At 39.4% G+C, this 15,842-nt stretch overlaps 1 protein-coding gene across 1 annotated transcript in view; it reads left to right on the top strand.

Moving 5' to 3' along the window:
- LOC138820514 (vomeronasal type-2 receptor 116-like) overlaps positions 1–7,442 on the top strand; it is a 28,482-nt gene extending 21,040 nt beyond the window's left edge. The window contains exons 6-7 of the mRNA XM_070012191.1: positions 5,503–5,611; positions 6,505–7,442. Coding sequence (XP_069868292.1) covers positions 5,503–5,611; positions 6,505–7,442 — 1,047 coding nt within the window. The remainder of the gene's footprint in view (positions 1–5,502; positions 5,612–6,504) is intronic.
- The last annotated feature ends 8,400 nt before the right edge of the window (positions 7,443–15,842 follow it).

The following is a 15,842-nucleotide window of genomic DNA, read 5'->3' as shown; positions in this document are numbered from 1 at the left end:
ATTAAATAGTTCTTTTACATCTGTGGCTAGGTTAGTTCCTAAATATTTCATTTTGGGGGAGGTTATTGTGAATGGGTTTGCTTCCTTTATTTCCCACTCTGCTTGTACATTGTCAGTGTACAGGAAGACAACTGATATTTGTGGGTTGATTTTGTATCCTGCTACTTTGCCAAAGTGATTTATGATTTCTAAGAGTTTGGGGATGGAGTTTTTGTGATCGTGAATGTATAGTATCATGTCATCTGCAAAAAGGGATAGTTTAACTTCTTCTTTTCCTATATGGATCCCTTTAGTGTCTTTTTCTCACCTTATTGCCTGGCTAAGGGTTCCAGGACTATATTGAAGAGGAGTAGAGACAAGGCATCCTTGCCTTTTTGCCTGATTTTAGGAGAATTGGTTGTAACTTTTCCCCATTAAGTTTAATATTGGCTATTAGTCTGTAGTAAATGGCTTTTATTGTTTTAAGAAAAGTTCCTTCTATTCCTATTTTCTCCAGAGCTTTTAGCTTGAATGAATGTTGAATTTTATCAAAGGCGATTTCTGCATCTGTGTAGATAATCATGTGATTCTTGACGTTGGCTCTGTTGATGTGTTGGATTACATTTTTTGACTTACATATGTTAACCATCCCTGAATCTCTGGGATGAAACCTACCTCGTTGTAGTCTATGATTTTTAATGTTTTTCTGGATGAATATTGTTAAGGATCTGTGCATCTGTTCATCAAGGAAATTGGACTGTAATTCTCTTTTTTAGTTGGGTCTTTGTCTGTTTTTGGGATGAGTGTGATATTGGTATCATAGAATGAGTTTGGGATAGCTCTCTCTATTTCTCTGAAGAGCTTGAGGAGTATGGGTATTATTCCTTCTTTACGGATCTTAAGGGTCTTCTTTAAGTGTCTTTAAGAATTCTCTTGTCAATCCATCTGGTCCTGGGCTTTTCTCTGTTGGAAGACTTCTGATTGCTTCCTGTATCTTGTTGTAGGATATTGGCTTATTTAATTGATTTACTTCTTTGCTCAGTTTGGGCAACTTGTGTTACTCTAAAAATGCACCCATTTGTGCCAGGTTTTCTTTCTTTAGAGAGTATAACTTTTGAAAGTAGTCAGTTAAAATTGTTTGGATATCTTGGGTATGTGTTGTGATTTTTCCTATGGCATCCCTAATCCTGTTAATATGGGTTTCCTCTCTTCTTTTTTTAAATTAATCTTGCCAGTGGTCCATCAATGTTGTTTATTTTTTCAAAGAAACAGCTTTTTCTTTGGTTAATTTTGGCTATGATTCTCCAATTCTCTATTTCATTGATCTCCACTCTTAGTTTGGTTATCTGGCTCCATCTAGTAACTCTAGGTTCCATTTTTTCTTTTTTTTTCTAGCTGTTTTAATTGCAACATGAGATTATTTACTTAGTCTGTCTCCATTTTCTTGATGTCGGCACTGAGGGCAATAAATTTGCCCCTCAGGACTGTTTTTGCTGTGTCCACAAGTTTCTTTGTGATGTGTTTTTCATTGTCATTGAGTTGTAGGAATATTTAAATTTCATCTTTGATCACTTCCATTACCCAGGCATTGCTTAGAAGTGTACTGTTCAATTTTCATGTATTTGAGTAATTTCTGCGGTATGCTTTGTTATTGAGAACTAGTTTGATTCCACTGTGGTCAGATAGGATACAGGGGATTATGTTGATCCCCTTGTATTTCCTTAAGTTCCTTGAATGAACTTTGATATGGTCTATATTGGAGAAAATTCCATGAGTTGCTGAGAAGAATGTGTACTCTGTTGATTCAGTGTGAAATACTCGGTAGATGTCAGTTAGTTCCACATGAAGTATGGCCTCACTTAACTCGGTAGCTTCTTTGCCAATCCTCTGGTTGGTAGACCTAACCCTTGGTGAGAGTGGGGCATTAAAGTCTCCTAGTATTATCAGATTGGGATCTATTTTATTCTGTAAGTTTGAGAGTATTTGCCTAACATATTTGTGTGCACCAATGTTTGCGGAATGTAAGTTGATGATAGTAATATTCTCCTCTTGGATTGTTCCCTGTATTATTATGTTGTGTCCGTCCTTGTCTTTGTGCATTGAATTCAATGAAAAGTTCATTTTGTCAGATATCAGGATTGCTACACCTGCTTTATTGCTACACCTGCTTTCTTACTGGGGGCATTTGATTGGTAGATCCTTTTCAACCCTTCACTCTGAGTTTGTTTGTATGTTTGGCTGAGAAGTGGGTCTCCTGAAGGCAACAGATGGATGGGTCATGTTTTCTGATCCAGTCTGCAGTTCTTTTTCTTTTGATTGGAGAATTAAGCCTGATAATATTAAAAGACAGTATAGAGAGATGCATTGTGGTCCCTGTCATTCCTTGTTTTCCTAAGTTTTTCTTCTTTCCTTTCCTCCTGTGTTTGCTCAGTTAGATGTCTATTACTGCCTGTCTGGGTACAGGTCCCTGTTCCCTTTTGCTATCTTCAGGTTGTGTTCCCCCTCTTAGTATTCTTTGTAATGCTGGCTTAATGTTTATGTATTCATTTAGTTTTTCTTTGCTATTAAAATTTTTCAGTTCTCCATCGAATGTGAATGCTATCTTTGCCGGGTATATCAGTCTGGGTTGGCAGTTGTTTGCTCTCAGGGCTCGTATGGTACTTTCCCAGGCCTTTCTTGCATTCAGTGTTTGTGTGGAGATCTGCAGTGATTCTAATTTTTTCCCGTTGTAGTAGAACTCCTTCTTCATTTTTGCTGCATGCAAGATTGTTTCCTTATTATTCAGACCTATCATTTTTACTATAATGTGTCTAGAGGTGTTTCTCCTGGGATGTTGCTTGTTAGGTTTTCTATATGCTTCTGTAATGTAGGTAAGATGTTCTTTTTTGAGATGGGGAAATTTTCACTGATTATCTTGTTGAATATGTGTTGCATTCCCTTGCTTTGATATTCCTCACCTTCGTCCACTCCAGTTATACGAAGGTTAAATTTCTTGGCACTATCTGCTTACTCTTGAACTTCCCTTCGGCATAATTTATGTGATTTTTCCATATCTGTAATTTTTTGGTCCAGTTGGTATATTCTGTCTTCTGTATCTGACAATCTACATTTCATTTCGTTCTCTCTGTTATCTGTGTCTTCCATTGTGGTTTGCATGGAGGAAATGGACTCATTTATGGATTTAATATTGGTTCTCAAAGTCCTAATCTCACCTTTCAATGAGGAGTGTACTGCCTCTATTTTGGCGCTAATCTCACCTCGTAGTGAGGTGTGGTCTGCCTCTATTTTTGCTTGCATCTCCTGTTTGATATCCTGCATCTCTTTCGATATTTCGACCCTGTGCTCTTTCAATTTCTGATCTATTTCTTGCTTTATTTCTTGAGTCATTGCCTACAGCATCTCTTGGATGTAGCTTTTGTCTTCCATTCCTGTTTGCTCCCACTGGAGCTCTCCTCTGCTTGGCTGCTTGCTTTTGGTGATAGCTTGCTATCCTGGGTATTGATAAACCTTGTAATTTTTCTCTGTGATTTTGCAGGGGATTCAGGGATTATTGGAGACTAATCTGAAATTTTGTTTTGTTCAATAGGTGTTTGTCATTGCTTGGTTGCTGTTTCTGTGCTGGTAGAGAGTCTGTAACTGATTTCGGTTCTGTTGGGAGCCAACCTCCAGTTGTTGGTCTGAACCACATAGGGGTTCTTGGCTCTCTGCTGTAGATCACTGGCAGTTCCTGCCTTTAGAAGGTTGAATGGCCTAGACTGCTCCTGTTTTCTCCTACAGATGCTCTTGGCAAGATCGGATGTGCTGGATGCACTCTTCCAGATGTTGGAGTCTGCTATGGGCTCCTGATATTTTTTTTTGGCCGGTTGTGGGTTTGAACTCTGGGCCTGGGTGCTGTTCCTCAGTTCTACAGGTCAAGGCTGGCACCCTACCATTTGAGCCACAGCACCATTTCGGTCCCTTTCTGCTTATGTGTTGCTGAGTATTCAGATCCACGGCCTCATGCACCCAAGACCAGCACTCTACTGCTGAGCCACCTTACCAGCCTAAGATCATGACTATTATCAGATGCTTATGGCCTGTGTTGTCCAATTCCCAGCCTAGAATATATGGGTCAGGTTCTGGTATGGATTGGGCTTCTCTTGTCCTGACCCCTCGGGTCTTTTGCTGTCACAGGCGTGCTTCCCAAGGGGTGCAGTTCCCTGTTTTTCTCCCCTCTGCTGAGGCATATGCTCAGCTTCTGACTTCAGTTGGGAGGAATTTGTTGTGTTGCTCAGGCACTGGATTCCCAGGCCTGGTCCCAGCCCCTAGCCTGGGGCATGCCGGTTGGACCTGTGCTGTTGTGTATCCTGCCTAGGTTATGCAGCCTGGAATACACAGTTCAAATTTCTTCCACTGTTGGTTGTCTTGACACAATGGCGGTGTTCCTGGCTTGGGCATTTAATGTCCCTTCCAGGGGCACTCTTGCTCTAGCCTGGCCAGCTGTGTGTGCTCCATGGGCTGATGAAGCTCTCGAAAAGTTCCCATTTTTAGTGGGTCCTGTGGTCCAGATGTTGGGATAGGGAGGCTGGGTCAGGGTCTGGGGATTCCCACCAGCTGTGGTCTCCCTTGAGGTATACACTGTCCCTTGTAGGGTACTCACCCTGGAGCTAGTAGCTGTTTCTGTGTGATGTAGGTCATTGGTTGTTGTTGCAATCAGAGTTCAGTTGAGGTGGTTGTGGGCTGGGATGGGCGGTGGTCGCTCTGCATGTTTCACTTCTGTCTCTGTCTCAGTTGATGCTGTTCTGGTCTGCGCCATAGGGTGGGCCTCCAGCATCTGCCCAAGAGGTAGGGGAGGGGCCTCCATGCACTGAGCACTGGGGTTTGTCTCTGCTTATGTTCTCTGGATCAGCACTGGTTCCTTGAAGTTCTTCTGCTCTGCTGTTCTGTGGGTGTCCTCTGTAGCTCTGGGGTTCCCAGTGTCGTGCATAGTGGCTTTGGTGTGATGGAACCTCTCTGCTCAGATATACAGTGAGGGGTGGGGGTGGGATTTTTGTGCAAGCTCCTGGCTCAGAGGTTTCTCTGTTCATAGAGATCAGCAGGTCCAACATCGGTACCTTAGGTGTCTTCTGTGTGGGTGACCTGCAGACAAACCCCTGTGTCTCTAGGACTCTGGCAGCCCCCACTGGGCTGGGCTGGCAGCGGCTTCACGTGCAGCAGTGTTGCCAGTAAAGATTGGGGGAGGGGTCTTCGCTTTTCTTTTGTCTGAAATTCTTCTTTTTCTCTCTTATTTTGTTTTTTTTTCCTCCTTCTGTTTTTCTCAGGGTGTTTGTCTTTTTGTTGTTGCCGGTCACTTGGGGAGATTAAGCGATGGAACTTGAACTCTCTTTTTTGGGGGGGAGAGCTGTGGTGTTTCCCTACTGCCCAGTTGCCATCTTAGTCCCCCCTCTAGATTCTGTTCTAATAATTCAGTATTTTAATACTATGGATTGTTGGAGCATTATGTAAAGTCTAAACAATTACTGACAAATATCTGCTTGTCCTCAGCCTACTCAATCTGCCTGCAGTGAGAGTTGTGGTCCTGGATTCAGGAAATCCCCTCAGGAAGAAAAGGCAGCCTGTTGCTTTGATTGCACACCGTGCTCATGCCATAGTGAGAAATTCATTTTCTTTGCTGGTATCCCCAATCCATGCAAGCCAATGCAAAAGTTGTATATTATGATTACAGAATCAAATTCTTCCTTCCTTCACTTAATCATCTAATTGTGACACTGGTTGATTCTTCTTGAAAAAAACATCATGGACTCTGATTTATGCATAAGATTAATTTTTTCTGGTCTATTGTATATATGTTTATTCAAATACTCAGTAATGTAAGCTTAACATCTATCAGAGTAAGTGCAAATCTTTTTAAGCACGAGGACCCCATCTTCTTCAAAATTACCTTCAGACTACAAAGAAAACACAGATCGTGTATATCTTTATTTCCTAGATCTTAGAACTGTTCTTGCAATGGAGAAAATACTCTGGGTTTGGTTTGGTGTAAGATGCAGGCAAAAGTGTTGTGCATAGTATGACTTTATAGTTTCAAAGAGTGATTTCTCCATCCTCTATAGGTGAGTAGAAGAGACAAATATAACAATTTCAAGGAAGGGTCACAGTTGTCCAATTTATATTGTATAGAGAATATAGAGGAAGTTGCAAAGTTTTACTACCCACAATTTTGAATAAGGGGTTTGACTTGTGCACACATGTCTGAGAATTATGGCAGCATGAAGAGGCAGAGAAAATTATTCATAGGATATTAGAAATGGCAAGTAACAGTATTTGTGATGGTCATTACAAGCAAAAGAATTTCAATCAGACTAAAGTATGAGAATATGGGAATGAGTGTGGGAACATGACGAAGACATAAAAATAATAGTGATCATGTCTGGTAATACTTGTTAATATTTACTTTATGCTACTAAGAATTCACGTGTCAGTATTATCTCTAGACAGGGACTTTCTAATTTCCTTTTAAGTATTGGAAATGGATAAATGTTTATTTGAATTCTTCACTAGATATGGAGCAGTGTATGAAGTGTCCAGATCATCAGTATGCCAATACAGAGAGAAACCAGTGCCTCCCAAGAACTGCAAGATTCTTGACTTATGAAGAACCCTTAGGGATGGCCTTGGCCTGCATGGCTCTTTCTTTATCTACACTCACAACAGTTGTTCTTGGGGTCTTTGTGAAACACAAGAACACTCCCATTGTCAAGGCTAATAATCAAGCTCTCAGCTACATCCTACTTATCTCCCTCATCTTCTGCTTCCTCTGTTCCTTGCTCTTCATTGGCCGTCCCAACACCAGCACCTGCATTCTACAACAGACCACATTTGGAGTTGTGTTCACTGTAGCTGTTTCTGCTGTCTTGGCCAAAACTGTAACTGTGGTTCTGGCCTTCAAGGTCACTTCTCCAGGGAGAAGGATGAGGTGGCTTATGCTATCAGGAGCTCCTAACTTCATCATCCCCATCTGCACCCTGATCCAGGTGACTCTCTGTGGAATCTGGCTGGGAACCTCTCCTCCCTTCATTGACACAGATGCACACTCTGAACATGGCCACCTCATCATCCTGTGTAACAAGGGCTCCCTCACTGCTTTCTACTGTGTCCTGGGATACCTGGGCTTCTTGGCTCTGGTCAGCTTCACTTTGGCTTTCCTGGCCAGGAACCTGCCTAATACGTTCAATGAGGCCAAGTTCCTGACCTTCAGCATGCTGTTGTTCTGCATTGTCTGGCTCACTTTTCTGCCTGTCTACCACAGTGCCAAGGGGGAGGTCATGGTGGCTGTAGAGATCTTCTCCATCTTGGTGTCTAGTGCAGGACTACTGGGGTGTATCTTTGCCCCCAAGTGCTACATTATCTTGTTAAGACCAGATAGAAATTTTCTGCTTGGCTTCCGGGACAGAAGTCATCCCGGGAGAAATACACCCTCTTAAGGTGAAACTTACATGTTAGGTCAAATATATTCCTTTTCCCATCAGATATTAGTTTATATTGTTGTAATAACTTCGATGAATAAATGACTCTTACTCATTTTTCTAGCCAGAGCCAAGTAAATTTGAAATTTATTCTCTATATGTTTTATTATCCCATCATGTCAACTACTATATTTTCTCTGTTGACTTGTTTTCTAATATTGCTTTCTTAACCATTTGCCTAAAATTTCCTATTTAGTGCCAGTACTGGGGCTTGAACTTAAATTCTGGGTACTCTCTCTGAGTTTGTTGTTTGTGTTTTTTTACTCAAAACTGTGGCATTTCCACTTAAGTCACAGCTCCACTGTTGGCTCTTTGGTGGTTAACGAGATAACATTTTCATGAACTTTCTTGCCCAGTTTGGCTTCATACTGTGATAATCACATCTTAGCTCCTAGATTAGCTAGAATTATGGTATTTTCTAAATTTTAAAGAACATTAGCTTCTTGCCTACACATCAGTATGCTGCTTAATCCTCAATGAAATCCTTTAATATTGTCCTCATGATGAAGTTCCAGGCTTTTATATACTTTGTAGAGCTTACTTTGTTTGATAATTGTGTATTTACATTCCTACGTGTGTTTTTTGCCAATATTCTTCAATATGTTTTGTTTCGGTTTTCTTTCCCTCTCTCTGTTACTTTTATTTTTCTTCATGTGCCTTGAAGGTCACATTTTCCACATGTATTTAATACCGACTTGCCCCAGCATGACTGCCATACCACGTCCAATGGAGCCAGGCACAGCCGGGACCTCCACCACAGGGATGTCACAGCATCTCCCCATGGTGGTGTGCGACACCCTAAACGCCCTCACCACTTCCCAGGGGAAAAAGCACATGTGGAGAGACCCAGGCCGTGTGGACAGGGACAGGCACGAGAGAGCACACAGCCACCGGTGCTTGGAGGAAAAGAGGGGAAGCAGCGACGGTCTGGGAGTGAGTCAAGGACAGAGCTCAACAGATGGGCAAGAGTGAGACGTCGTCTTCAGGGACCTAAGTGTGCAACTGAAGCATTCAGGTCAAGCATCTGCCCAACAGCTGGTTATTTTGCATACGTGTGTGTGTGTGTGTGTGTGTGTGTGTGTGTTTGTGAATAACCAGCTTGGTTTTCCCCAGCATAAGCCATACCTGTAAAAGCTAGAGACAGAATCAGTGAGCAAAACCTTCTTAAGAACAATTACACATCTGAGAAAGATGAGATTTAGCAAAATTTAAGCAGTCAAATTTGGAGTTGGAGAGAGTGACAACTACAGGAATGATCTTAAAAGTGAAGCAATTAAGATAGCCAACAGTGTGCTGTCAGATTACTGTGGACAAAAAGAAGGACTGATGATTTATGTTACCCTTAAATTACGGGGTGAGTTGCCATAACACCATGCCACCATGGGAAAGGTGCAGGTACGGAGATGTGGCCGGCTTCCGGCTGTACCTTCCTGAACTTCACCACTACAAAATATCAGCCAAAAAGTACAAGACAGAACCTTGCGACACTCAAAGAACACGCTCGTGGGTTTAGTGCTGGAGAAGATCTAAGGAATGAGTTGAGGCTGTGTCCCAAACATCTACCAGGCCACCTGCAATGCCTTGACCCTGCCAATCCATGAGTGCGTGCTAGCCATCGCCATCTAGTCAGGCAGAAGCTGCGACCCAGGGCACACAGGTGGGCTCGAGGTTCCTGTGGTCAGCTTCCTCTTCTCCTTCTCCTTATTCTGCTCCTGCTTCTTCCTCTTGCCCCACCTTGAACTCTGTATTGGCAAGGACTTGTCCGACCTTATTCTTCAATTTCTACTCTTCTTGGCCATTCCCAGTGTTCTCTTGGTAGCTCTTTTCCTGCCATTAACTGTGTTAGTGGACATTGGTGTGGACTTGGAGCTGCCCATCCCACCATGGCCAAATGACACGGAGGAGACGGGGGCGAGGTAGAGGCCTCCACGACCCACAAACCCAGGTGAAGGAAACCGGGAAGGCAGAGTGACACAAGCCTTCGCCCTGCTTCCCACTTCCTCCACGACCCGTTTGATCCCCAAAAGGTCAGCAAATGGGTCTTCAAAAAAGTCTAATGAAAATGGGTCCCTTCCACCAAAACATCCCTGAAGCAAGCATCTGGGTTCCAGAATGCACAACTCGGTCAGAATGACTTCCTCTTCCTCCTCTACCATGCAGCCACTTTTGGCATTCTGGATCCTAGATGACCATCTTTGAGCTACCATCACCTCCTGTTTGAGTTTTCTATCTGCTGCTTCTTGGTTCTCAGGGTTTTCGCCTGATGCGCTTCACTGCTGCTTTGGGGCATGTTTCTTCTCGTCGCAGTGGAGGTGTCTTCTGAAGGCCTCACTTCACGGCCATCCACCGCGTGTCAGCAGACTGGGGGCTGCAGGTGGCCACCGTCTGCCCTGGTGGCTGTGGTGGTGGCCGGTCCCCAGCCTTTCCTTTGTTTCCCTCTCTCTAAGGTCGTAGAATTGCAACAATGTGTTGCACATTCTACAAAAACACACTTCAACTGTATATCAAAATAATTGGATTTAGGAGTAATAGCTGAGGGAAGTGTAGATTCCTAATAGTTTGCTTATCCATGGCGGGATATACTTTTCAACTTATTCTTGTTTAATCACTTAAAATATTAAACATACAGGATGTATACACATTTTGTCATTTTATATCATTAATTGATGTTGTTACATCTCTTGATAACAAAAATGTTATATTTCCAGCACTATATTTTTTGAAGAAATGCATTATACATTAATTTTAACAGACTGAATTATTTGGTTCTATACATCTTTAAGGAACACAGGACTATTTAAGACATGGTTGCATAACGGCAGTCTTTCTAGCTGTTTGCTATTGCTCATTTAACCTTTAGAAGTTTGTACTTCTAATAGGCAAGTGATTATATACTGACAATGGGCTTCTATTTAGTTTTAAGTTGGAAATATGATAATGTATTGGCTAAAATTGTATGTTCCTTTATACAGTGATACTATTTAGCAAATATTTATAAATTGTTAATGTTTTATCAAGAGATGGTAAAATATTCCCATTTCTATTGCAGTTCATGTTATATATATTTTTTTCTTGATTTGAATGATTTCATCAATGGGGTTGGATTACTGTTGCTGTGTAAAGCACTGCTTACCCATTAAGTAGCACTCAATTAACAATCATCACAACATACGAGTTCCTCAATATCAACTATTAAGAAGTGAGAGTGCCTGGTAGCCATCAGCAAGTTATTAACTCCCTGTAAGGAAAAAGAGACAAGAGACAGTCCTTAAGACATCCTGTCAATGTTGTACAACCATCATCATCTTGGTGAAGTTCTGGCTTTAACATTAGTGATCATAAGGCATTAAAAATCAAGAGAACATTCAAATGCTTATGACTCAATTAAATAATAGGTCATGAGAAGAGTAGGCCACTCAAACTGGTAGCAAGTTTCCCACGGAAGTACATAGTAGATATATACATGTATTTTATGCATGTCTATAGTGAATATTCACTGACAAAGGAAGAGATATGAGTGGTCTGAGGCCACTCACAGTTCCATAGGATGATGTCCCTGGATGTTGATCACCTTAATTTCATGTGAGTCACAAAAAAAGAGTGACGTTGCATTACAATCATGATTAAATGAAGTCACACACTTTTACATTACAGTTCTTGCTGGAAGGTACAGAAGACCAGATTCTCAAACACACAAGAAAAAGCAAAGGAGGTTAAAATCAACAACTCTTTTAGAGACAGAATATTAAGATCAAATGCAATACATAGTATACATATTGGTGATAAAAACAAGACTCAGCCTGGCGCTGGTGGCGCATGTCTGTTAGCCCTAGTTATTCAGGAGGCTGAGATCTGAGTTCAAAGCCAGTTTGGGCAGGAAAACCTCTGACACCTTTATGTCCAACTAACCTCCATCTACCCGAAAATAAAGCCAGAAGTGGGACTGTGGTTCAAATGGTAGAATGCTAACCTTGAGTACAAAAGCTGACAGCACTCAGGCTCTTGTTCCAATCCTTAAGACCTACACACACACACACACACACACACACACACACACACACACACACACACACACACACACACACACACACACACACACACAAATCAACTTACAAAAGAACAGGTACATATGAAGTCCATCACTGGGCATCTATTTGGGAAGCCTAATCTTTCACTTAGTTGTCCAAAATTGAATTAATGTGATAATCCTTGGATCTCATTGGCCTTCAAGTTCCCAGACCTGCTATTGCTAGGTATGCTCTCTTTTCTTTTCTTGACTTAAAAAATGTCCACACAAGGATGCTTGCTGATGAAAATCAAAAAAATTCTTTGAAAGACGAAATTTAAGTAGCCAAGTAAAAGTAATTTACCCATCACATTTATAATCTGGAAGTAAATACTACATCCTAACATACTTCTATTTATTTAAGTATCCTGACAAATAATCTGCTTATGTTTAACAATTGCAAAAATGTAGTGTCACCTCTTCTGCCTCAATTCTTCTCCCTTTAGGTTGAAAGAAACATGTGGAGTGTACCGCCTTGCTCCAATGTGAAAGCCTACCCTTCTAAACATAGAACTGAAACTAAAACACTGACTTCTTAGAAGAGAGACATGAAAAGGCTGTTTAAAATACAATGAGCTTTTGTAGGATATAGGTTAAAATACAGTATTAATACGTTGCACTCATTAATCTAACAATTTTAGTTATGGTTAACTTTTAATAAAGACTTTACTGAGAATATTTTATCCAGAGCTACTGATTCCTTGGGATGAAAAAAAAAGATTTTCACATTTAAATAGGAAAAAAATTGAGTTTATGGCCTAAGATTAGATACTTAGTTTACACTGATTTCAAACATAGGACTTTAAATCTTATGTTTTCTGAGATATTGCAACACATAGTCTTAAACAGCCCTTTGTTTAAATTTTAAAAGTTTTATACTGAAAAAGTGAAAACAAACACAACAACCTGTATCATGTCACAACAACAAATATTTCCTAAATGCCTAACCACCTCCGACGTGTATACATCCAAAGATTTCTATACTGGAAGAAGGTGAATCTGAGGTCTGAACTTCTACCATTCTACTATGCAAATGTTCACTCTCCAATGACAATGAAGAAATAAAATATGAAAATAAAATATCAATGAAAATAATATAAATATGAACAATGAAACAGGGAAATAATTTGTCAATGGAAATGAAACAATTTCCAACAAATCTCGGACACAAAACTTATTAGAAAACACTCACTAGCAAGTATAAAGTGTAGTGAAAGGGCTCATAGGCACCATAATGAAAAATTCCTTAGAAACAAGGGGAAAATAGGTTTATATATGAAATATCAACAAATAATCAGAAATTACCAAAAAGACTACAGAGAAATTATGCATGTATAAAGTCACTTAAAGGAAGCCATGATTACATTTGCTCAATGGGGCACTAGAGTACGAAGAATAAAAACAAGTCATGAAGATAAAATTAAGGAAATCATACAGCCTGAAGAAAACAATAAAAGGAAGGGACTCCATCAGCAGCTTCCACATTACAGGAACTATTAATAGAAATTTTCTAGAGAGAAGGAAAATGTATATTAAGAACTCAGTACAAAAATGCAGTATTAAGAATACTTACATGAATGTGAAGCAAATTAATCAACTTCTTAAGTTCAAATCTGTATTAAAAAAATGTTTTCTGACAAGATAGGAACCTCAACAATGTAGAAGGAGTTCATAGTAATGATAATATAAAGTGAATGATTTCATTTATTTAAAGGATGGACACCAGGAGTTGGGTACATGCCAAGATACTTACACTGACACAGTACACTGTAATAGGAAAGAACATTTAGATGAATTGTATACATATGTCTGTAAGTGGGACATCAATAACAGTATACGAAATATACTTGATTTCTGAAGGGAGCAGAGAAAACACATAAAGCACCGAATTATAATGAGTGCACAGAAAGCATTAGACATTTATACATAATCTGTAAGGACTAAACAAATAGAAAACTTTCAACTATGCATAATAATCTCAGTAGATCAATGATAACTTTCTATTTGAATTATCTACATATGATAATTAAAATATAGAGACAGTAAACTAGAAGATAAGGACAAAATTTTGTTGCTACACAAGTAAAACCATGTTAAATACAAAAACACATGCTGTGGAGTAGTTCTGGAGATACCATTCAATGGATTGAAATTTTCACCTATACAAAAAACGAGTGACAGATCTATAATAAAAAATGATCACCAGAGTTAAGAACATTGAAAGGCACCCGGAAAATCTCCAAGGAATTAGGTTTTAAGTCACCTTACCACAGCAGAATGACAGACAAGAGCTCATATTTACATCAATTGCCTGGTCCATTCGGCAATGTTTACATATTTCAAAACATTATGGTCTATATAATCAAAGTATTACATTTTTATGTGTAAATAGATATGGATATTTTAAAAGTAAATCAATATGAAGATATATAGATAACATAAAGGCATAAAAATATATTTATGTGAAACTTCAAATCATACTTCAGAAAAAACTAGACTAAGGGAATAAAGGGACTAAAAGCTCAAGTATTATTCCTAGATGTATAATTGTCCTTAATTTATTTGATGCTAATAAGTATTATGCTAAAGAGACCATCAAATCACAAAAGGAATAGAAAACTAAAATCAAGATCAGGACTGTATGTGGAGATTTTGACGCATCTAGATCAGTAATAGATTAGAAAGCCAAGAATACCCGTAATTACATCATGGCAATTCACAGCATACTCCATCTACTGAAGTCTTTTGACATTACAGAACACTTCATGTCAACAACTGCAATGTGCGTAATCTACTGAAATAACATAGTGCACTCATCAGCATAGATGATGTCCTGATCTACAAATAGACACTAACAGCTATAACTTTTGTAAATGTTATATGCTCTCAATCTATCCTGAAATAAAAATGGAAATCAACATATTTAAAATATCTGAAGAAACAAGTCATCACAAATTTTAAATAGCACACATTAAAGGGAAGACTTCAGAGAAACTTAAGAATTTCACAGTATGCAGGGGCAGAAATATATGTTACTAGTAGTGAGCTAATGTAATAGCTAGTATGCTCGAGGACATAGAGTCTATGTACAACACCATATAAAAGTGTCAAAATATATGGTAACACGTATTTTGAGAAGAAAAACGTCTTTGTTCTCATATGGCATTAGTGTCTATATAGTCAATACCATGTGTGAACATTCCTGGAACTAATGGATGATAGCAGTATCATACAACACCAGACTAATACACAAAGATGCATCATTTGACTTCATTTACTATAAAATAAAAACTTCAAATTAAAAACAAAATACTAGTACTAAGAGGTAAGGAAAAGAAGGAATGGAGAGACAATGGACAGAAAGAGAATACAATATAAAGACAGGAGAGAGATACATTTTCAAATATGAAAGACCACATAGGAACTAAGCTCCATGCAAACAACCATTAAAAATTCTGATGAAATGTTTGTACTACCAAATTTTCTTACTAATTTTGAATCATCCATAGTCATTACACAATTGATGTTTCCTTAACGTAATTTATGATGCAATGAGATTTCAGACAACATAAATAGCATAGTCAATTTATTTTAAAAAGAAACAAATCAAGACATATGGAGAGAAAAGACCAATAAAACAACCCGAAAATGTCTTTTAACGTTCACCATAATGTGCAAGTTTATGGCATGTAAACTATTTCTGCATGAGTACATAAAAACCAAAAATAACTCAGAATCCAAGATAGGTAAAACCATGAAAGATGGTAAAAAAAAAAAAGTCTATTTCACACAGACTAAATTAAACAGCCATCAGTCTCCCAGAGAGAGTGCAATAATGATTTGGCATGGTTTTTTTTCTTCCAACAGTTCTGATACCAAACCTGTGGTGTTTCTTTTTTTTATTGTGAAAATACCATACAGAGGACTTACAATTACATAGGCAAGATAACGAGTACATTTCTTATCAAGCATTGTTGCCTCCTCTTTGCTTCCCCTTCCCTTCCCTTCCCATACTCTCCCCACCATAACCTACCCACCACCACCAAAGTTGTAAAGTTCCTTTTTCGACATAAAGACTTGTTCCCAACCCCAACTGAATGGCCCACAATGTAATTCTGACACCACCTAGACTTAGCACAGTTCACACAAGTTCACATCTCAGCCCTGCCACATTTTCTCCAGGGCAGAAGCCAATGCAAAGCATGTGTTCACTCTGTGTAGTCACCAATAATCTTGAAGACAGAGGTCTTGCACCATAGTCACCTCATTAACATCAATTATCAACAGGCTGG

This window comes from Dipodomys merriami, unplaced genomic scaffold (assembly GCF_024711535.1).
Source record: "Dipodomys merriami isolate MVZ:Mamm:240054 unplaced genomic scaffold, mDipMer1.0.p SCAF_891, whole genome shotgun sequence".
NCBI classification, from domain to species: Eukaryota; Metazoa; Chordata; class Mammalia; order Rodentia; family Heteromyidae; genus Dipodomys; species Dipodomys merriami.
Note: the sequence above shows the minus strand (reverse complement) of the source record. Positions and strands in the feature narration are given on the sequence as shown.